Here is a 23,459-nt window from a genome sequence, read left to right as displayed (position 1 = left end):
TTCATTTGCCTTATTTGACTTTTGCTTCAGGCAGTGGAGTTAGCTTTGGCCTGATCTGCATCTGGATGCTCTGTCTAAATAGAGCTCAAGGAGTCTTGCAGGCTTCCAGGCGCCCTCAGGTGTCAGCCAGCGTGGACATTTAGAAGGCTTTGTTAGTACAGATTGGGTGCAGCGGCAATTCCTTCCATGTGGGATGCTTTCCTAGATGTTTTTCTCAAGAGATAGCTTGGCCAAGTGCTTCTTGTTTTTCAGTAGTATCCACCACAGCAACTCCAGAAACCGGGAGCTTCAGCAAGTGTAAATATTTTGACAACACATTTTTCTTTGAAACACGTGAAACTCAAGCCTGACATTCAGCCAGGTACAATAAGGCCCTGCCTCTGGGAAGATGTGAGTGAGTGCTAAGTCGCTTCAGTCGTGTCTGACTCTGTGCGACCCCATGGATTGTATGTAGCCTGTGAGGCTCCTCTGTCCATGGGATTCTCCAGCCAAGAATACTGGAGTGGGTTGCCTTCCCTTCTCCAAGGGATCTTCCTGACCCAGGGATTGAACACGCATCTCTTATATCTCCTGCACTGGCAGGCGGGTGCTTTAATAGTAGCACCACCTGGGAAGCTCACCTCTGGGAAGACAGAGAACATCTATTTTAGAAGCGATCACTGTCACCCTGAATCCATTTGGCTCTGATGCTTGGACAGTGTCATGGCAGAATACAGCACTTCTTCTAGCAGACAGTCTGGACCACCAACTCATGTTGCTGAAGAAACAGTGGGTTATGATATGACAGTGGGTGCAAACTTCTGTTCTACTCAAAAAAGGGGCAGAATAAGGCATCTGTTCTCTCTGTGTAACACATGCACCATTTTTCTTACAGCCAAAGCATCACCAGAAGGGGAAACGTGCTGACATTCTGAAGAATATCTCTGCCCTCGATGTTTCCAATTGGGGCTCACATAGAAATTCTGCATGTTGCTCAGGGGCACACATGGGTGACATCCAGCATCTTCAGAAGCAGTGTTGATGACTCGGGAGGAGCCAGCCGTCACGTTCTGCATGGCGGCTTCAAGCATCCCAAGGAGCACAGGGCATGCTGTGGCGGACGGCCTCATGGGACCCACACAGCTGCATCTCCTTTCTGATTGAAGCCATCAGTCACTTCACCGTTCTCCGTGGAGCCGAGTTTCTTTGGCAATGACCGAAGCCACCACAGAGAGTGCTTCTAGATAAGGCATTTGTGTTGCATCAAATTCAAATGTTGGTAAAATCCAATTCTTTTCGAATCATGAATGAAAGTGCAGGCACACAGGAGGGCGCTCCTTTGGGTGTGCTGGCCTCATACATCCATTGGGCTTCCCAGGTGGTATTAGCGGTAAAGAACCTACCTGCCAGTCCAGGAGATGTAAGAGACGCAGGTTCGATCCTTGGGTCAGGAAGATCCCCTGGAGGAGGGCATGGCAACCCACTCCAGGATTCTTGTCTGGAGAATCCGGTGGACAGAGGAGCCTGGCGGGCTACAGTCTATAGAGTCGCAAAGAGTCGGACACATGACTGAAGCAACTCAGCAGCAACATACAGCCATTAGCTTGGTCTTAAGGCACAGAGGCATCCACCCTGAGTTCTTTCTCTTACAGGCATTTCCAGTTGAAACACAATTCATGACAGTAAGGGCAGGTGGGACTTCCCTGGTGGTCCAGGGGCTAACACTCTGCCCTCCCAGTGCAGCGGATGCAAGTTCAATCTGTGGTCAGGGAACTAGATCCCACGTGCTGCAACTAAAGATACCCATGCCACAAGAAAGACCTGACACAGCCAAATAAATAAATATTTTTTTTAAAAAGGAAACAAAGACAAGTGTTAATAACTATAATGGCCGATTGTATTTTCAGTTTTTAACTCACCCCAAACTATCCTACATATCATAATACGTGCATAATACGCACAACAGGAGTTGGTCCTTCCCTGACCATGTCACCCCATGCTAGTTCAGTGTGAAAGATTACTATCATAACACAACAACCCTTCACAACATCTTTTTCCCCTACAAAGATGATCTTCCACTTAGAGAAAGAAAAAACAAAAGAAAAGGAAAAGAAAAAAACGAAGGACAAAGATATGAGAGTCTACTTCTAATTTAGCTAAGAACATAAAGGAGATGTGCCTATGATCTGAAAGGATGCTAAATTAAAGACAATATGCTGAAGCTGGGAGTCTTGACCCAAGAATGAACAAATATTTATGACTCCAGTTTTGGCAATGTATTTTCTTAAATGAACAAGTGCAATATGCTTATCAGCATAGCTTCAGGGAAATTTTAGCGTCGAGACAGAAGGTCAGTGGAATCGTGGGTACTTAAAAGTTTTTTTTCTGAGAATCAGTCTTGCAATCCTCTCGACAAATACTTGCTTTAAGGAGTAAAAATGTGTGCATATGTGCAACAGGAGTTTGTCCTTCCCTAACCACGTCACCCATGTTAGTTTAGCGTGAAACACTACTATCATTTCACAACACTTTTTTTTCCCCACAAAGACAATCTACCACTTAGAGAAAGAAAAATCCAAAGAAAAGGAAATGAAATATGAACCAAAAATGAAATATCCCAAAGAACAGCAATAGCAATATGTATACTGCATACATAACATATATACATTATATACCAGGTAGGCCAAAAAGTTTGTTCAAGTTTTTTTGTAACATCTTACAGAATATGCATAAAACTCAATACATAAAAACCTGGAAGAACTTTTTGGCCAACCCAGTATAATGAGAAGAGTGATTTGAAATTCCATACTGAGGTCACCAATAACCTTAGACCCCTCAACAAGTAAAACTTCCCATTTAAAAAGTGAGAGGCAATAGTAAACGACTGGTTTCCTATGTCCATACATATTCCATGAAGGTATGTGTTAAAGGCTTTGCATAATCTCATGGATTAATCCCATGGCTTTATAAGGTAGTATAGTTATCATACTTATGTTCATTTCTTGAAACTCAAAAGTCCTATGCTCATGGATAAGGCTTTCTTTCATGATTACTTTAGAAAGAAAACTGCTTAACCTGTAATATTATATAAATTGGGGGCTTTTACTAAGCATCAACATTTTATTCAAGAAATTAACTGTTAAGGACAATAAACTCTCTGCTGCTAAGCACAGTATTATATAACTTATTACCAATAACTCAACGCCTTGGCCTTTCACCACTCATGATTAAAGTCATTCTAATGATGACTCAGGGTATTTTAAGGTGTCAACATTTAACCAAGTGACAAAGACTGAAAGACAGTCAAAGAATCTTAGGAGGGTCATGTTTATTGGATGCTAATTATTTAACATGACGAATCTACTCGCATGACATCTGATATCCTTTGACTTAAGTCTATCATTTGCAAACATGCACATATTTATTCCCAGGATGGCTGGTGTGATTAGCCCTTGGACAGGCCAGGACCCTAACACTTGGTTAGCACATCACTACCTTGCAGGACGATAGGAAATTCATCGTGAGCATCAGCCATGCTGTTACTAAGAATTCTGACCTGTGACCAGCTCCCGGATCTCCAAGTCAGTGGTCTTGCGGAGCAGCCGCACCAGGGCTGGGATCCCGCCACAGTTCTTCAGGGCGATTTTGTTGTCATCATTGGCCTTCCCGTACACCAAGTTTCTCAAGGCGCCACAGGCGCTACGGTGGACTTCAGTCATCCGATGGTCCAGCAAGTCCACCAGGAGCTGGATGCCCCCTTGTCTCCTTATCTGAAGAAGAGAAGGAGAGAGGAAGGTTTTACTACTTAAACTCCAATGGGTTTTTCATAGGAGGTCATTGCTACAATTCACTGCACTGAACGGAAGGCCTTTGGCAAAGGGAAAAGAAAACAAATTATTCTTCTCTTTAGATTCTATTGCTTTTACTTATTTTCATATCCTCCTGATAAAAATTCAAACGCATTTCCTTTCAAGTCATAGAATTTTGAAAAGATGATTTTAACCTCCTAATGGGTGTTCTCTCTATAAAAATATGCTACATACTCAGGGCATGAAGCAGACAGACGGGCAAAAGGACCTCACTCCTAAGACTTATGAAATGTAACCACTGTCCTAAAGGGCTGCAGGATTGATGTACACAATGTGAAAATTATGCGGAATAGGGAGATGCTCCCAACCTTTCCAAGGAACCAGAAGCCAAATGAGAAAGCAGAAGTCATACAAGGCTATTCATCTGAGAAGACCTGGAAAATAAGAACGTCACTCACAATGACACTTGTCCTACATACTAGGACTAAAGTATGTTCTGCTTAACTTAGGCATTTGCCTAATAACAAAAAATAACATTTAATCTGGGTGGTTTTCTAATCAAAGAAAATGTTTTAATGAGTAAATGAAGAAAATACTTTGCAATATGTTTCTAGATGGGTCTTCTCTTGGCTGCTGCTGCTAAGTCTCTAAGTCCCTAAGTCATGTCCAACTCTTTGCGACCCCATGGACTGTAGCCCGCCAGGCTCCTCTGTCCATGGGATTCTCCAGGCAAGAATACTGGAGTAGATTGCCATTCCTTCCTCCAGGGGATCTTCCCGACCCAGGGACTGAGCCTGCATCTTTCATGTCTCCTGCATTGGCAGGTGGGTTCTTTACCACGATCGCCACCTGGGAAGCCCCTTGTCTAACTTCTACACCATTGTAAAATGTTGAACTGCAAACAAACTGTCTAGTTAACATACAGACCATTTCAGAGAGTTTTCATTGGCAGAGCTGTATTTGAATATTGCTGCATTTGGAAAAAGAATGTATACAACTCACTTAAATTTTCTTTTTTAACTTCAATATCCCTTAATGGTCGAAGAGTTCTAATTTGGCATGAATGGATATAATCTGGCACCTTTCCTATTTCGCTTTCTTTCTTTTTTTAATTTTTGGCTGCACCAAGCAGCATGTGGGGGCCTTAGTTTCCTGACCAGCGAGCAAACTCACGTCCCCTGCAGTGGAAGCTGGAGTCTTGGCTGCTGGACCACCTGGGAAGTCCTCCTACTTAGTTTTCTGATGATAAAAACCTCATTCATCCCACAGATGAGCAGGGACACAGGGCTAGATCCCTGGACTCGTTCAAAGCTTCTCAAATGCCATGCTGTCTACAAGGCTACTCCAACCACACTATTTAAAATTGCCATGTGAAACACACCACCTCCCTAACCTAGCAGGCTTTTTTCACCTTAATCTATTACAGAATCCTTCATAGTCCTGATGGGCCCTAACTTCTTTATTATGTTTCTTGTGATTGTCCATCTTCTGCTAGAATGTACATTCTTGAAAGGCAAGTCTCTTTGCTTTGTTCATTGATGGATCCCCATCCCTAGGCCAAGTGTAATGCCAGGCACATAATAGAAGCTTGATAAGTATCTGAATAAATGGCTGGGGGAGCATGCATTACTTGTTACAGCACATTTCTTTGTCAGGTGAGCTGATATCAGCTTTGAAAGAGGGAATAATATTCTTCCTTGAAGGAAAAAACAAAAACAAAACACTTGTGAACATCTCAGAATGTCTCCAAGGGGCCAATGCATCTCTTTTGAAACCAGTTTACAAAAAATGAAGGCATGCATCTCACACACAAGGTGGACCATCTCATGATTCAGAATATGCCTGGAGGAGTTATTTCTATCCATCAACCGAATGAAAACAGAAAAAGCTGAAATCCTCCCAGAATCCATGAGCTCGAAGTTCCTAATTTAGAAAACACGAGTGTGGGATTACACCGCAGGTGAGATCAGGACCACGGACAGAGGAGACGACCACAGGCCCGCCACCCTCCCCCGCCACCCTGCCTCTGCCTCAGAGGGGCCAGGGCTGGAGAGACAGGTACCTACGTCCCTGAGGTGCCCTACAGTCTGCGGCAGTGCCAGCATGAGGAGAAGTGGCTAAAAGGATCACTGGGTCAATCACAATAAACTAAGAAAGGTTCAAAAAACAACTTTTCCCAACTTACAGTTTTACCCTGGTCCTGCTTGGCTTTCTGTTTATCTGATAAATATTTATAGATTTCAAGAGAGATGAAATCTATCACTGTATACGTATGTCCCACACACACATCTGAGCTTTAAAACACCCATTTATTCCCATTTGTATGAAAAGGTTAAACTATGAATGTCATTTTATTGATGTGTGTATCTTTGAATGTGTGTACTTTACAAATTATCTAGGTTTAACTATTTTAATAATGATGAAGCTATTGTAAAAGAGGTAATAGAGCCATTCATACAGTTCACTGAATGCTTATGTATAAAGTAAACAGTAATAGAAAACCTATCTCTCTCTCTACCTTAGCTAGTCTGTATATTATAGTTAAGATTCCTTACTTTCCCATTCATATAACTTCATGAATTAACCTATTAAAACGTTCTTCTAAAGATTTAAAAGGGAAAATGAATTCAAAGTGAAGGCAATATCAATTCTTAATGGTTTCATGAGACAATGATGTTTTCAGTGTGACCCTAATTAATGCCATCTATCCAAATGTATAATGAAATCTTAAATTCTATTTTAATCTAATTAGAGCAACACAAGTAAGATGATAAACTTTTTCATTTGCTCTTATTTTGAGGGTCACTGGATCATCAATACTAAAAACAACAACAAAAACAAACTTTTCTCGGGGTTGAATACTATCCAATAAGAGAGAACCCTACTTCAGCTTTCTGAAGCCAAACATCAGTCAGAGATAATGTTTACACATGTGAAATGTGATGGTACTTGGTTCTGCCTCCTCCCAGATCCACTCCGCTCCCAGCAGGACCAGAAAAGGAGCCACGGGGCAGACTTTCAATTTTCTTGCAGGGTCTTCATTCCCTGCAGGACCTCTGGGTGGGGTGGATGGGTCTGCATGCTGCCTTCTTCACTTCTCTTCTGCTTTTCTTCTGGGTCCTCCCTCCCTTCCACTTGTCCTGGCATCTAATTTCTCTGGTTTCTTTTTGTTTCCAACCTTAAACTCTCATAAGGCTCCAAACAAACACACTGCAAACATTAAGACAGTACAACTTTTTTCAAAAGGTGATCGGGGGCAAGTCTCTTCTTTGAAAAGACACCTTTACCTCCTCTCTCACTAAATGGCCAGAGACCTATTTTTCTATAATTCTCCCCATCAGTCACTTCACATCCAATAGGTGAGGCCCTGGTTTGGGTCCACTTAGTATCATTTGAGACCAATGTATCCTTTCTTCTTCCTCCCTTCATCATCACACAGAATTCCTCACAAGCCGAATCTTAAAGGGAATCCAGGTTTAATATTACTGAAACAAAGTCAACAAAATACTACATAATATTATATCCAATATGTATGAGATATAAGAATATCAAATCCACTAGAAGGATGCCAGTCATATGGTAGTGAGCCAATAAACATGTATCAGATGAATGAAAGAATGCTACAGTGCTTATCATATATTGGTTTCCTTCTATTTTTTAAATTTTTTTTAAAATTTAAATTTATTTATTTTAATTGGAGGCTAATTAGTTTACAATAGAGCAGTTTTATGTTCACAACAAAATCCGGCAGAAAGAACAGAGGTTTTCCATACAGCCCTGTCCTTATACGGGCACGCCTCCTCCATTACCACCATCCCCCAAGAGCCATACGTCCGTTACAACCTGTGAACCTACACCGACACACCATTATCACCCGAAGCACAGAGTTTACACTAGGGTTCACTCTTGGGTGTTGTGTAGGTCTTGACAAAAGTACAACAACACGTGTCTACCATTGCAGTATCACACAGAATAATTTCACTGCCCTAAAAGTCCTCTTTGCTCTGCCTGCTCATCCCTGCCCCCATCACCCCTCCTCCCTAAGCCCTGGATAAATCGCTGATGTTTTTATGGTGTCCATGGTTTTGCCTTTTCCAGAATGTCATAGAGTTGGGATCATCCAGTAACTAGTCTTTTTTCAGACTGGCTTCTTTCACCCAGTCCACACATTTAAGATTCCCCCATGTCTTTTCATAGCTTGATAGCTCATTTCTTTTCAGTAATGAATAGTATTTCACCATCTAGATGTAATGTATTGATCTACTCACCTACTAAAAGACATGTTGGCTGCTTCTGAGTTTTGGCAATTAGGAAGAAATTTGCTGTAAAAGCTGCTGTGTGCGAATTTCTGTGTGGACATAAATTTTCAACTTCTTTGGGTAAATACCAAGGAGCGCGGTTGCAGTGTTGGGACAGTGAGATGTTTAGTTTTGTAAGAAGCCACCAAATTGTCTTCCAAAGTGTCTGTATCATTCTGCATTTGAATGAGAGTTTCTGCCGCTCCACACGCTCCCCATCCCTGGGAGCTGCCAGTGTTCTGCATCTTGGCCATTCTGTTAATACTAGACTGTGCGTGCATGTTTAGCTGCTCAGTCGTATCCTGATTCTTTGTGACCCACGGACTGTAGCCCGCCAGGCTCCTCTCTCCAAGGGATTCTCCAGGCAAGAATACTAGAGTGGGTTGCCATGCCCTCCTCCAGGGGATCTTCCTGACGCAGGGATCCAACTCACATCCCCTGCACCTCTCCTGCATTGGCAAGCAGGTTTTTTACTGCTGAGCCACTGGGGAAGCCCCTATGAGACTGCAATTGTATCTTAATGTTGTGTTTCTTTCTCTTTTCATTCTTACTGTGTGATTCCAATTTATTTACATTAACGTAAATCATTGAAACAAAAAACTATCAAAAATGCAATACATATAGGGCAACAATAGCTAGAAATGGACCTGGACTGAACAAATCTCACAACTCCCACTTTTCCTGAACTTGACAGGGAATGACTGGGAAGTGCTTTTCATGTACAACCTAATTAGATGATCTTATATTTGTTTTATTAAACAATTCTTTGATACATAGTCCACGTTAGTTCCTATGTCAATAGCTCACATTTATTTTTCTGCTTAGCTGTGAACTTCAGGAATTTAGATGGAGAGAGCAGTGCATAAGAAATAAGGAAAATGGAAGGTGATGAACCCTATACACAGAGGAAATAAAAATGAATTAACCAATCAAACAAAGCAAAACTATACCCTGCTGTCTGCCATTTTAGGTTGTTTACAAAGAGAACCTTCTTAAGCCTAATGTAGATAGTCTCTTTGGAGAAGGTGATGGCACCCCATTCCAGTACTCTTGCCTGGAAAATCCTGTGGATGGAGGAGCCTGGTGGGCTGCAGTCCATGGGGTCGCTACAAGTCGGACACGACTGAGCAACTTCACTTTCACTTTTCACTTTCACGCATTGGAGAAGGAAATGGCAACCCACTCCAGTGTTCTTGCCTGGAGAATCCCAGGGACGGGGGGCCTGGTGGGCTGCCGTCTATGGCGTCGCACAGAGTCGGACACAACTGAAGCGACTTAGCAGCAGCAGCAGCAGATAGTCTCTTGGGGAGAAAAACTGGGAGGCATGTGCAAAGAATCAGTAAAAGTTCACTCAGTTTGCACCAGGGAAGAATGCAAAGAGCTTATACACTTTTGCCATACAATCCACTGTTTAAAGAATTTTTATTTATTTTTCTTTGAATTTTGTACTGTTCTTTTCATTTTCTTTTTTTTTTTTTAATTGGAGGCTAATTACTTTACAATATTATAGTGGTTTTTTCCATACATTGACATGAATCAGCCATGGGTGTACATGTGTCCCCCATCCTGAACCCCCCTCCCACGTCCTTCCTCATCCCATCCCTCAGGGTCATTCCAGTGCACCAGCCCTGAGCACCCTGTCTCATGCATCGAACCCAGACTGGTGATCTATTTCACATATGATAATATACATGTTTCAGTGCTATTCTCTCAAATCATCCCACCCTCACCTTCTCCCACAGAGTCCAAAAGTCTGTTCTTTACATCTGTGTCTCTTTTGCTGTCTCACATATAGGGTCATCGTTACCATCTTTATAAATTCCATATATGTGCGTTAATATACTGTAATGGTGTTTTTCTTTCTGACTTACTTCACTCTGTATAATAGGCTCCAGTTTCATCTACCTCATTAGAACTGATTCAAACGCATTCTTTTTAATAGCTGAGTAATATTCCATTGTGTATATGTACCACTGCTTTCTTATCCATTCATCTGCTGATGGACGTCTAGGTTGCTTCCATGTCCTGGCTATTGTAAACAGTGCTGCGATGAACATTGGGGTACACGTGTCTTTAAATTCTGGGACTACAATTATCTAAACATCATCCAGGAGTAGGATGTGGTTTTCTTCCTTGTCCTTCCATGATGAGGCAGAATATATACAATCCTCTTAATTCAGGAAACAAATGGCTGGGCAATTAAATTAAATACAAGGAAAACTCGAGTAATACATCACTCATTGCAAGAAAAATGAGGCCTCACCATTTAATGGATCTAGTACTCCAAGCTTTATCTGCATTTGTTGAGAATAAACTATATTTACCAAATGAATTAGCTATTATCATTAAACTGGCATCCTCATCAATGAATAATTTAGAACACATCCAAGTAAAGCAGCAGTTGTACGCTCAGGACAGGCTTCATAAAACTTTAATGATGATGATGATGTATAGGGGGTTGAAAAGTTAACAGGGGACAGAATTCCTCAAGGGAGGTACCTGTCTTCATGGAGAAAAAGACTTTTACAAGTTGCTTTCTGCATGCCTTCCCTCTGTATAACAGGCTCTAGGTTCATCCACCTCACTAGAACTGAATGAACCTAGAGCCTGTGATCACATACACAGTGATGTGATTCAGAAAGAAAAAACAATTGTATTTGTTTTATATTATATATATTTCGTATATATATATTTGTTCCATATATATATATATTACACATATATGGAATATGGAAAAATGGTACTATTTGCAGGACAAGAAAAGAGACACAGACAAAGAGGACAGACTTATGGACACAACGGGGGAAGGAGAGGGTGGGACAAACTGAGAGCATGGCGCTGAAACATACAGGTTACCACGTGTAAACGAGACAGCTAATGGGAACTTGCTGTCTGATGCAAGGAGCTCAGCCTGGTGCTCTGTGACAGCCTAGAGGGTGGGATGGGGTGGGCGGGGAGGGAGGTTCAAGAGGGAGAGGACATGTGTATACCTGGCTACTAGAAATGGGCACTTGCCAAGAGCATTGCCAGTGACTGAACAACAAGGGCATTCGTCACCTGCCTCTGTGCAGACTGAACCAACCCTGTGCTGCTGCAGTTGCTGACCTTCAACATCCCCTGAGGGACTTCAGGGTGGAGTGAGCCACTCTGTGCTCCAGGGAATCTGATGGAGCAGGTCTTTATTAGATAGTTGGATATTTTCAGGAACTGATTTCAGGATCCCAATCTGTGCATTTCTCCACATCTAGAAAAGCACTAAATCCCTTCATGGTGACATCAGCGCCTCATGACCAGAAGAAAACCTTTTGTAAAGGAAGCATGTGATTGCATTGACCTTCCCCTTCACCAAGATCACCAAACTATCTAAGGTCACTTAGAGATTGACCTTCCCCCACTGCCTCTTTGGAGCAGTCTCTCTAAGCTACCTGAAGCACTTTCTCCAGGGCTGCAGTCCTCATTTTGCCCCAAATCAAACTTACTTCACAACTCTCAAGTTGGGTATCTTTTTTAGTTGACATATCTATGATTGATTCATGTGGATGTATGCCAGAAACCAACATAACAGGGTAGAACAATTATCCTCCAATTAAAAATAAATAAATTTAAAAAGAAAACATTGCTTTGAGGATTCCAAGACCCTGAGAGCATGGGCTATAAGTGTTCATGGCAACAAAAGGAAGTGCTCACCTACTCTGCATTTAAAAGGGAGAGGAATTTGGAGCTAGAATTAAAAGAAGTTGGAGTAGCCTTTTGTTAACCTACTAGTTGGTGAGATAAGGACCTGCAACAGGTCAGGACCTGGGCATACATTTCTCTGCCTCTCTGGGATCTAGTCCATTGGACGCAAAATGGATGTATCTTTGGGCTTCCGTGTGCCTGCTCAGTCGCTTCGGTTGTGTCTGACTCTTTGTGACTCCGTGGACTGTAGTCTGCCAGGCTCCTCTGTCCATGGGGTTCTCCAGGCAGGCATTCTAGAGTGGGTTGCCATACCCTCCTCCAGAGGATCTTCCTGACCCAGGGCTGGAATCCCAGTCTCTGATGCCTCCTGTACTGGCTGGTGGCTTCTTTACCCACGAGTGCCTCTTGTGCTTCTGGTTTAGTGCTAAGAGAGACTGAGCTGGATCTGAGATGCAAAGTAAATTTCAATACTAGTCTGCAGGACAACCAACACAGTAATTCCTCTGGCTCTTGACATTTATGATCAAGTCGTAATGTCTGAGAACGGGTTTATAGAAAGCTGCCTAAAAAACAAATCCTATGGACTTCGTGACTTTGGTAAAATTCCGATTAACTACGACTTTCAATGGCGTTGGTTAGAAAAAAAAATTAAAAAAAAAAGAAAAAAATTAAAAAAAAAAGAAAAAAATTAATAGATACAGTTGTTTATATTCCTTATGAACGTAGAAAAATTAACTTTCTCTGCTTAAAAAGCTACTGTAAGATACAAAGTTTGTGGATATGAAACCAGAGACTTAACCAGATGTAACTGAACTTCACCAGAAATTACAAGGTTGTCCGTTTGTAAAAAGCGTGGCTGAGAGGAGCTACCCCACATCCAAGGTCAGGTGTGGTGGCCGAGAAGAGCTACCCCACATCTGAGGTCAGGAGGAGCAGCCATTAGGAGATACCCCTCGTCCAAGGTAAGGAGCAACAGCTGCTATTTGCTGGAGCAGCTGTAAAGAGATACCCCACGTCCAAGGTAAGAGAAACTCAAGTAAGATGGTAGGTGTTGTGAGAGGGCATCAGACGGCAGACACACTGAAACCATAATCACAGAAAACTAGCTAATATTACACGGACCACAGACTTGTCTAACTCAATGAAACTAAGCCATGCTGTGTGGGGCCACCCAAGACAGATGGGTCATGGTGGAAAGGTCTGACAGATTGTGGTCCACTGGAGAAGGGAATGGCAAACCACTTCAGTATTCTTGCCTTGAGAACCCCATGAACAGTATGAAAAGTCAAAATGATAGGACACTGAAAGAGGAACTCCCCAGGTTGGTAGGTGCCCAATATGCTACTGGTGATCAGTGGAGAAATAACTCCAGAAAGAATGAAGGGATGGAGCCAAAGCAAAAACAACATCCAGTTGTGGATGTGACTGGTGATAGAAGCAAGGTCTGATGCTGTAAAGAGCAATATTGCATAAGAACCTGGAATGTTAAGTCCATGAATTAAGGCAAATTGGAAGTGGTCAAATAGGAGATGGCAAGAGTGAATGTCGACATTCTAGGAATCAGCAAACTAAAATGGACTGGAATGGGTGAATTAAACTCAGATGACCATTATATCTACTACTGCAGGCAGGAATCCCTTAGAAGAAATGGAGTAGCCATCATGGTCAACAAAAGAGTCCAAAATGCAGTACTTGGATGCGATCTCAAAAATGACAGAATGATCTCTGTTCATTTCCAAGGGAAACCATTCAATATCACAGTAATCCAAGCCTATGCTCCAACCAGTAACACTGAAGAAGCTGATGTTGAACGGTTCTATGAAGACCTACAAGACCTTTTAGAACTAACACCCCAAAAAGATGTCCTTTTCATTATAGAGGACTGGAATGCAAAAGTAGGAAGTCAAGAAACACCTGGAGTAACAGGCAAATTTGGCCTTGGAGTACAGAATGAAGCAGGTCAAAGGCTAATAGAGTTTTGCCAAGAGAACGCACTGGTCATAGCAAACGCCCTCTTCCAACAACACAAGAGAAGACTCTACACATGAACATCACCAGATGGTCAACACCGAAATCAGATTGATTATATTCTTTGCAGCCAAAGATGGAGAAGCTCTATACAGTCAGCAAAAACAAGGCTGGGAGCTGACTGTGGCTCAGATCATGAAATCCTTACTGCCAAATTCAGACTTAAATTGAAGAAAGTAGGGAAAAGCATTAGACCATTCAGGTATGACCTAGATCAAATACCTTATGATTATACAGTGGAAGTGAGAAATAGATGTTAAGGGACTAGATCTGATAGATAGAGTGCCTGATGAACTATGGACAGAGGTTCATGACACTGTACAGGAGACAGGGATCAAGACCATCCCCATGGAAAAGAAATGCAAAAAAAGCAAAATGGCTGTCTGAGGAGGCCTTACAAATAGCTGTGAAAAGAAGAGAAGAGAAAAGCAAAGGAGAAAAGGAAAGATACTCCCATTTGAATGTAGAGTTCCAAAGAATAGGACGGAGAGATAAGAAACCTTCCTCAGAGATCAATGCAAAGAAATAGAGGGAAACAACAGAATGGAAAAGACCTGAAATCTCTTCAAGAAAATCAGAGATACCAAGGGAACATTTCATGCAAAGATGGGCTCGATAAAGGACAGAAATGGTATGGACCTAAGAGAAGCAGAAGATATTAAGAAGAAGTGGCAAGAATACACAGAAGAACTGTACAAAAAAGATCTTCATGACCCAGATAATCACGATGGTGTGATCACTCACCTAAAGCCAGACACCCTGGAACGTGAAGTTAAGTGGGCCTTAGAAAACATCACTATGAGCAAAGTTAGTGGAGGTGATGAAATTCCAGTTGAGCTATTTCAAATCCTAAAAGATGATGCTGGAAAGTGAAGAGGAACTAAAGAGTCTCTTGATGAAAGTGAAAGTGGAGAGTAAAAAAGTTGGCCTAAAACTCAACATTCAGAAAACTAAGAGCATGGCATCTGGTCCCATCACTTCATGGGAAATAGATGTGGAAACAATGGAAACAGTGTCAGACTTTATTTTTTTAGGCTCCAAAATCACTGCAGATTGTGACTTCAGCTATGAAATTAAAAGACGCCTGCTCCTTGGAATAAAAGTTATGACCAACCTAGATAGCATATTCAAAAGCAGAGACATCACTTTGCCAACAAAGTTTCGTCTAGTCAAGGCTATGGGTTTTCCAGTGGTCATGTATGGATGTTAGAGTTGGACTGTGAAGAAAGCTGAGTGCCAAAGAATTGATGCTTTTGAACTGTGGTGTTGGAGAAGACTCTTGAGAGTCCCTTGGACTTCAAGGAGGTCCAACCAGTCCATCCTAAAGGAGATCAGTCCTGGGTGTTCATTGGAAGGACTGAGGCTGAAGCTGAAACTCCAATACTTTGGCTACCTGATGCAAAGAGCTGACCCTCATTGGAAAAGACCCTGATGCTGGGAGGGATTGTAGGCAGGAGGAGAAGGGGACGACAGAGGATGAGATGGCTGGATTGCATCACCGACTCGATGGACATGAATTTGAGTGAACTCCGGGAGTTGGTGATGGACAGGGAGGCCTGGCGTGCTGCGATTCATGGGGTTGCAAAGAGTTGGACATAACTGAGCGACTAAGCTGAACAGTTTGTAAAATATTAATACATATTTTATCTCAATGAGCTCCACCCTGGTCTTTATATTACAGTCAGTTAAACAAGCAGGGTTTGTGTATAATTTGAGTTGATGCATGGACAGGTACTTGCCTTTGAGTAAAACAGAAATACAATTCTTCAAGGCCAATATCTTGCTTAGTCTTATAGTAGAAACTATTTTTGAGAATTTTGAGAGAAAATACATCTGTCTCTACAGTTGTAGGAATTGATCTACTTTCTCCATTCAAGAAGTAAGCCAAGATGGATTGTGCTTCTTTATAGATTATGTTTTAGAAAGAGGGTCTATGTCCGTGTTTGGTGGTGCTAGCTTTGAAGCTGGAGCAAGTGGGTTCATATCTTTCCTCCTTCTCATAAAACCTGTGTCCCCGGTGGCAAGTCACTTAAATGTCTTCAAGACATAAACAAAATGTGAACCTGTCTCATAGGGTTGTTTTCAGGATTAAAATGAAATCTCAAATATGAATTGCTTACCAATGAGCTCAGTAAATACGATCTGCCAAGGAACTACACACTGTATCAATTTGTTAAAGGATCTTCTTAACTGACTTATTGCCTGGTCAATATATGACTTAATAATACACTCATATAATATATGATACAGTTAGTGAAAGGCATGCAACTCAAATACATAACTTCATCAATTTCATTGTGTATAAACAATATTGTCAAATATGTCATTAGTCCAATCTAATATACAACTACTAAGATTATGAGGGATATACTTGTTCTAAAGTGAACTGTGTGAATTATACTGGTCATGTATCAAAATGTGTTGCATCAAAAGTAACATCAAAGTGTGATATTTTGCTAGATATATTTCCAGGGCAAGTACAATGAATTAATTATGCCATATTTTAAAAAGAACAAAAATGCAATTTTTGTTTTTCCTGTTATAGTAACTTAACGGACCAGAAAAAAAAGGCATTCAAACAATTTTGAGGTGATACCAGTTCTTGGAAAAAGAGAATTTTTTTTTTTTTTCCTGAAACAGAATTATTAGGCAAAAAGGGAGAAGGACTATGTTTTGGTTTTACTAACAAATTAGCTCTAATAAACATAAAAAATGTGACCAGTGTCAAAACATATAACCAGAAGGTTCTAGTTTCATGTAGATTTTCCCAGATGTTACTCATGCCACAGGGAGGGATATGTAGGTGTTTTGGTTTTATCTCTGTGTCTAGCACAAAGTTATTTGGTTTTTTAAACTGACATGGAATGGATAAAGAAATCTATAAATACATTATTACTGTTATTTAATTACCCGTATTTTTCTAATCCAAAAGGCCCCCATGTTCCTACTCTTTTTGTCACCCTGGGCATATTTCCAAGTCCAATTCCCACCCCACTGAACTTTACCTAAAGACCATCTAAGAGTAACCGCATGAGCAGATAACAAAATGAACATCTGGAAGGGGAGAATCTGAACAGTTTTTTCCTTTTCTACTACCCTCAATTTTAAGAGAAGTAACTGACATTGTACTAGTTACATATTAGTGAAAGGTTCATATCTCTGGTTAAAGAACACCATTTTGCATCAAAATCACTGAAAAGATCTACTTTAGAGCAGTTTGAACTTTCACATTCTCATCACCATCATGATCCTATCATTTAAAGAGATAAAGGCAAGAGGGTAAAGCCCTTTCTTTTGGTTTGAATGTGAATCATTACTATACTCAACGATACATTTTACAGGACACTTTAAGAAGAAAAAAAGAGCACCTGAATCATTGCAAATAAATTACATATACCAGGGTCCTTGGCCTTTAAATTTCCCCTCTTGTTAACTGCGATCATGAGCAGAGAAGTTTCCTAGATGTTCCCCAATAGCAGAATGAAATAGTCTAAATAGATGAAAAGCTGGCAGTGGGGTTCTCTATTGAAAACCTTGCAGCCACCAATGAAGCGGGAAGGAGGTCAAAAGGGGTCTCAGAGTTGTCCATCTGGAGGCTGGGAGCTGGCGTCCTCCACAAACACTCCTGGGCACTCAGAATAGCTGTGAGTTTCAACATTATTCTGCAAGAGCACTCAGGAAAGGTCCTCTCTCTTTTTTTTTTTCACGAGCAAGAATTTTAAGTGATTCCACCCATTTCTTTTCTAAAGATACCATTCAGACACATTCAACTTGTTCCAAATATGCCTAAGGGTTTCCATTACCTGACATAAGTTCTGAGTTGTCCTTGCAGACACAGGATACAAAATCACAAAATCACTAAGGAGTGACAATTACAAAGAATGCCTCCAACAAAAGTCTCCCTTGTTTTGTTCCAAACTGAACTGAATCCAATGTATTGTGAGTGACAGTGCTAAATTCAGACACTGTTCAGCATCTCAAAAGAGAATTTTAGATGAATGTACATAAATGTTGAAAACACACACCTGTGTAAAGCAGATGTATAACAACTAGTTAAAAATTGTCCAAAGCTCTCAGGATGTGAATATAGGAAGCCCACAGATATTATGCCCAAAGTTTCCATTGTTGTACAGATTGGACAGTCCGCCTTTGACTAATGGTTATGGAATGCATGGTGTGTTCAGGTGCTGGACTCAGAGGTGTATCTGTGCATATATAATAGTAATAATAATAACAACAATCCCCCTAATATTTGGGTAAATTTGTACCCCCAAATTTTGGGTACAAGAAGATGTACCACCATGCAATACACTGATGCCTACCTACAACCCTACTGTGGTCCACATATATGTAGATTAATCAGAAATTAAAGAAGCCAGCAAAGAAGCTCTGGGATCATGTCAGTAGTGAAATACAGAGGCAGCTTTAGCTCAAGTTAGATCAAGCAATTTTCTAGTTATAATCTTGATTCTTAAAGAAGATCCATCAAATTGTAGAAACTTTAAGCCCCTCAAAACCCAGGTCTTCCCTGGTGATAAGAACCATCTAGAAAATAGGGAAAGAGAAAGAGGATAGAGCATGCAGGAAGGCATTGTACAGGGCCCATCAGGGTACCATGACCAGGAAACATCTGAGCAGAGACCAGAAATGTGAGAGAGTGACGGCCAATCCCCAAGGAAGGGCAAGGAGACCAGCTGGAGTAGAGAGGAGGAGAGAGGAGATTGGGGGCACAGCTGGGTGGTGTCACTCCAGGGCAGGATGTGGGGGCCTTTGGCTACTAGGGAATTGGATGTACTCTGAAGAAGATGGGAATGACGCTGACTTAACGAGCTTATTTAAAGACTGTCACACTGTATAGTTTGCCAGTTTTAAATTTCTAAAAATCAATGCAGCTGTTATTTCTTCCAGAAGTAATCCCCCCACTCCACTTCCCAAGGAGACTGGGAAGGGCATGAAACCAGTCTCCCTAGACAGGACTATACAGTGCAGAGCATGACTAAATTCTAAAATGCTTGGGGAGGTCCACGCTTATAAAGTGGGTGACAAGCTACAGTAAGGTTGTAGGTAAAGAGTAGGCATCAGCGTGTTAGATGGTGGTACATCTCCTTAGCCCTTAAATTTACTCAAAGACTGGGGGTGGGGGATAACTATTATTATAACTATAATTATAACTATTATTTTATGATCAGACTTGGATACTTTATGAAGTCAGAATATAAGACTTGTGAGTTTTATTTTTAAATCACTGACGTTAAGGGAATGGGACGCTTGTAGGGGGCTTCCCTGGTGGCTCAGACATGAAGAATCCACCTGCAATGCAGGAGACCTCATTGGAATGGGATGATCCCCTGGAGGAGGAAATGGCAACCCACTTCAGTAATCTTGCCTGGAGAATTTCATGGACAGAGGAACCGGGTGGGCTACAGTCCATGGGGTTGCAGAGTCAGACACACCTGCGCGACTAACACACACCTACACACTTGTAGGAAGTTTCTGTGGCCAATAGTCCAGAATTCCTGCAGCTTACATGGATGGATGATGGCCATGAAGAGGGCTCAGCAGTGGGAGGTGAGGAGTATGGGAGGCAAGGAGAGGGACATGTGTCTGCAGACAGCACCTCCCAGAGGCGGGACACAGGAAGTGCTGGGATTCAGACAAAGGGCCAGGCATGGGCCCGGCACAGAAAAACCACATGAACAAGGAAAAGTTGAAGTGCTACAATCTGGAGACCCTCTCATGCTTTTTGAGCAGAGGGTGCATAGGAAGTTTCGGCGATGAGGTAAGAGAATTAACTTGATAGCATCAAATAGGCCTTATGGATTACGCATAGGTATATCCTGGTTACCAAACATCTTCTGACCCTCTTTCTGGGAATGTATAGTGTAACAGGCATGCTCGATTTCCCGCATCTCATCGTTTGTTTAAATTAACTATGATCTTATTTTGCTCTGTGTGCCAACAAGGTAACTGGGAAAACCCATCTTACAATTCTCCAGTTAGCTCTGCACCCAGAACCGGAGTGCAGGAGCAGGTTCCCAGACGCGGAGTAAAAGGCAAAACTGCACGCTCCCCATCCTTCAGGTTCAACCACTGGGACCGGCTCTTTTGAGAATCCACAAACCGGAACATGTCAAGTTCATTTCCTCTCCTGTTTCTCTTGAACACAAAGAAAGCTGTTACCAGGGAAATTCGTCTGCAATGTGGCATGTTGAAATACCAGTGATTCAATGACACTGCTCAATGGATTCAGTGTTCCTCACCCTTCATTTTGTTCATCAGCCCAAGCAGAACATTTATATGACACTTGGATCTTGGTGTAATAAGAAAACATACTTGTCTGGAGCATCTGTGACCTTTGAAATTTTAAAAATTATGTACTAAGAAATCCCATCAAGTGCAGCCTGAACCCGTGTGTCATCCTTAATGAAGAAACAGACTCTATTCTAGGCATCACATGAATGGCTATCTCAGAAATTCTGGCAGCATGACAACTGTCCTAATAATTTTTGTAAGGTGGTAGTACGAAAGCACACCTATGTCTATAATGTTATATACATATATGTTATATTACACACATAATGATATATAACACATATTGTCATTTAGTCATTAAGTTATGACTCTTCTGCAACCCCATGGGCTGTAGCCCGCCAGGCTCCTCTGTCCATGGGATTTCTCAGGCAAGAATACTGGAGTGGGTTGCTATTTCCTTTTCCAGAGGATCTTCCTTGCCCAGGGATCAAATCGTTGTCTCCTGTATTGGCAGGTGGGCACTCTACCACTGAGCCACCAGGGAAGACTCATAATAAATATAGGTACCAAAAAATATATATGTATAAGCAAATAAGTACACATATATACATATACACACATACCTACAAGCAAACCTCATTTTATTGCGTCAGTACTTCAGTTTACTGTGCTTCTTAGATACTGTCTTTCATGAATTGAAAGTTTGTGGCAAACCTGTGTTGAGCAAGTCTACAGGCATTATTTTTCCAACAGCATTTGCTCACTTTATGTCTCTATGCCACATTTTGATAATTCTTGCAAAATCTCAAACTTTTTCATTATTATGGTATCTGTTATGGTGATTTCTGATCAATGATCCATTGCAAAAAGCTTATGACTTGCTGAAGACTTACACACTGGCTAGCACTTTTTAGCAATAAATTATTTTTTAATTAAGGTATGGTCATTGCTTTTTTAAGTATAATGTTATTTCACCTTTACTAGACTAGATTATAGTATAAATATAATTTTTATATATAAAACAAACAAACAAGAAAACTTGTGTGACTTGCTTTACTTTGATACACAATTTATTGTGGTGGTCTGGAATCGAATCCATAATATTTCTAAGCTATATCTGTATGTATATATTTAAAAGGGAAAGCCATTCAGATATGTCTCCCTTCATTTCTCCCACCAACATGAGATGAATTCAGTTCTTTTAATTATTTTATTACCATTTAAATTTCATAACATTGATTTTTCTTGTTTTGTTTTTTTTTTAACTTATCAATTGTGAGTTCAAAGGACTTACTCAGTAGGCATTCTACTTTCTAATAAATAAAAGCCACAGAGATTGAGAACATTATTTCTCTAAATTAATAATTTCAGTCCAAAGATCTTCATTCCCGGAATATACCAGATTAAATGACGCTTTTGAACTGTGGTGATGGAGAAGACTCTTGAGAGTCACTTGGACAGCAAGAAGATCAAACCAGTCAATCATAAAGGAAATTAATCCTGAATATTCATTGGAAAGATTGATGCTGAAGCTGAAACTCCCAATACTTTGGCCACCAAAGTATTGATGCGAAGAACTGGCTCCTTGGAAAAGACTCTGATGCTGGGAAAGACTGAAGGCAGGAGGAGAAGGGGATGACAGAAGATGAGATGGTTGGATGGCAACTCGATGGACATGAGTTTGAGCAAGCTCTGGGAGTTGGTGATGGACAGAGAAGCCTGGTGTGCTGAAGTCCACGGGGTTGCAAAGAGTCTGACAAAACTGAGTGACTGAACTGAACTGAACTGAAATGACTAGAATACCAATTTGAAATAATGCAGTGTTCTGATTTTACTCTATTTTCAGCTTTTAGCTCATTGCATAGTTTATCAATACTTGTTTTAAAAAATCTTGAACATATAAAATACCGGGTTAAAAAAAGTTTTATGTCTTATTCATTGACTTTCTAATTATGCATTTAAAACATGCTAGATATATAAATACCTTGGTTTGCAATTTTAATTCTTTAAGAATTTTCCAGTGAATTATGTGTGGTATTGCATACATTTTTTTTTTCCAGACCAGAAGGAAAGTGATGGCTATATACTCTCTCAGTTTTTAATGGGCTGGTAGATTTGGAGCACTAATAATGAAGCAGGGACTTAAGGGAGAATTCAGCTTTGCTTTCAAATTTTGCACACACAGTAGTCAGAATCCACTCAACCTGATAAACCATCAAAAACAACACATCCAGCCCCTCCCCATCCCTCCTTTCTTGGTCCACCTTCCCTTCTCTAGGTTCCTCCTTCACTCTCATTCAACGCCCAGTACATTTCATATTCTTGTAGGCTGATTTTCTGCCCTACTCCCACCCACAAAGGTATGTCAGTGAGAGCAGAGATCTCACCTGATTTGTTCAACACTGAATCCCTAGGGCTGAGAGAGGTACTTGGCACACAGGTAATCTATATAATTTTGACAGAATGCAGTTTCAGCCATGAACTTTGCAATTTTGAAATAAAGCCCAATTTTCACAGTCCATCCTTCAGGAGAAATGTCATGTGCCAAGCAAGCTGGTATTACTCAGGAGCAAAGACTTCCAGTGCCTAAGAAGAGAGCTTAGTACCTTAGAATACGATCCGACTGTGAATATAATGATTGGTCCAGCATATGTTATGCACATTTAAAAAATATTTTTCTTATAACCTTATCTTTTCACTTCACTGAGTGAGAGCACTTTTCCCCACAAGTAAGAGGCGACACTACGTACAAAATGCTTCTGTGCTACATACACCTGTGTCTTGTTTATAGGAGCCAACGCTGAATATATTAGCTAATTATAGACACGCAGATTTCTTGTTTTCTTTAATGCAAAAACAATATAAAAAAGCATGTGAAATAGTGTACTACACTCAGGCCCATGATTGAATATCCAATTTCCATTCGATGAACTTGGGCTAAATGGTAAAGAGACAGATAAAAGTCAGAACAATAAGGAAGATTATTCATAATTCAAAATCTTCACATTCTGCTGTCACTCTTCAGGGCTTAAGACACTAAAATGGAAAAATCTAAATTGCAAAACAAATTATCATCTATTGATTCATTTCTCAGGGTACTTATTGCAGAAAAATTAAATCCAGAGACTGGAAGACTAGCAAAAATGGGGGAAATGTTAGTTTTGGAAATTCTGAGAGATAATAGGAAAAACTGTGAAATATTTGTTAATATAGATATTCATACTTATAGGGGTGGGGATCTGGCAAGTTTGAATGACAAAATTAAGAAATATTAAAATATTTCAAAGGGAATTTTCACAACAAAATCTGGCACTTGCCCAACATATAACTCTTTAAAGTCCCCTGGACTGCAAGATCAAATCAGTCAGTCCTAATTCAGGAAATCGACCCTGAATATTCACTGGAAGGACTGATG

General features: G+C 40.8%; 1 protein-coding gene across 5 annotated transcripts in view; it reads right to left on the bottom strand.

The window, feature by feature from the left end:
• CTNND2 (catenin delta 2) overlaps positions 1 to 23,459 on the bottom strand; it is a 1,111,183-nt gene that overhangs the window by 243,888 nt on the left and 843,836 nt on the right. For all 5 annotated transcript variants that reach the window (XM_070774843.1, XM_070774845.1, XM_070774847.1 and 2 more), the window contains one exon: positions 3,536 to 3,749. In XM_070774843.1, coding sequence (XP_070630944.1) covers positions 3,536 to 3,749 — 214 coding nt within the window. The remainder of the gene's footprint in view (positions 1 to 3,535; positions 3,750 to 23,459) is intronic.

Source organism: Bos indicus, chromosome 20, assembly GCF_029378745.1.
Source record: "Bos indicus isolate NIAB-ARS_2022 breed Sahiwal x Tharparkar chromosome 20, NIAB-ARS_B.indTharparkar_mat_pri_1.0, whole genome shotgun sequence".
Lineage (NCBI taxonomy): Eukaryota > Metazoa > Chordata > Mammalia > Artiodactyla > Bovidae > Bos > Bos indicus.
The sequence above is the reverse complement of the archived record's forward strand: the minus strand, read 5'-3'. Positions and strand labels throughout refer to the sequence as shown.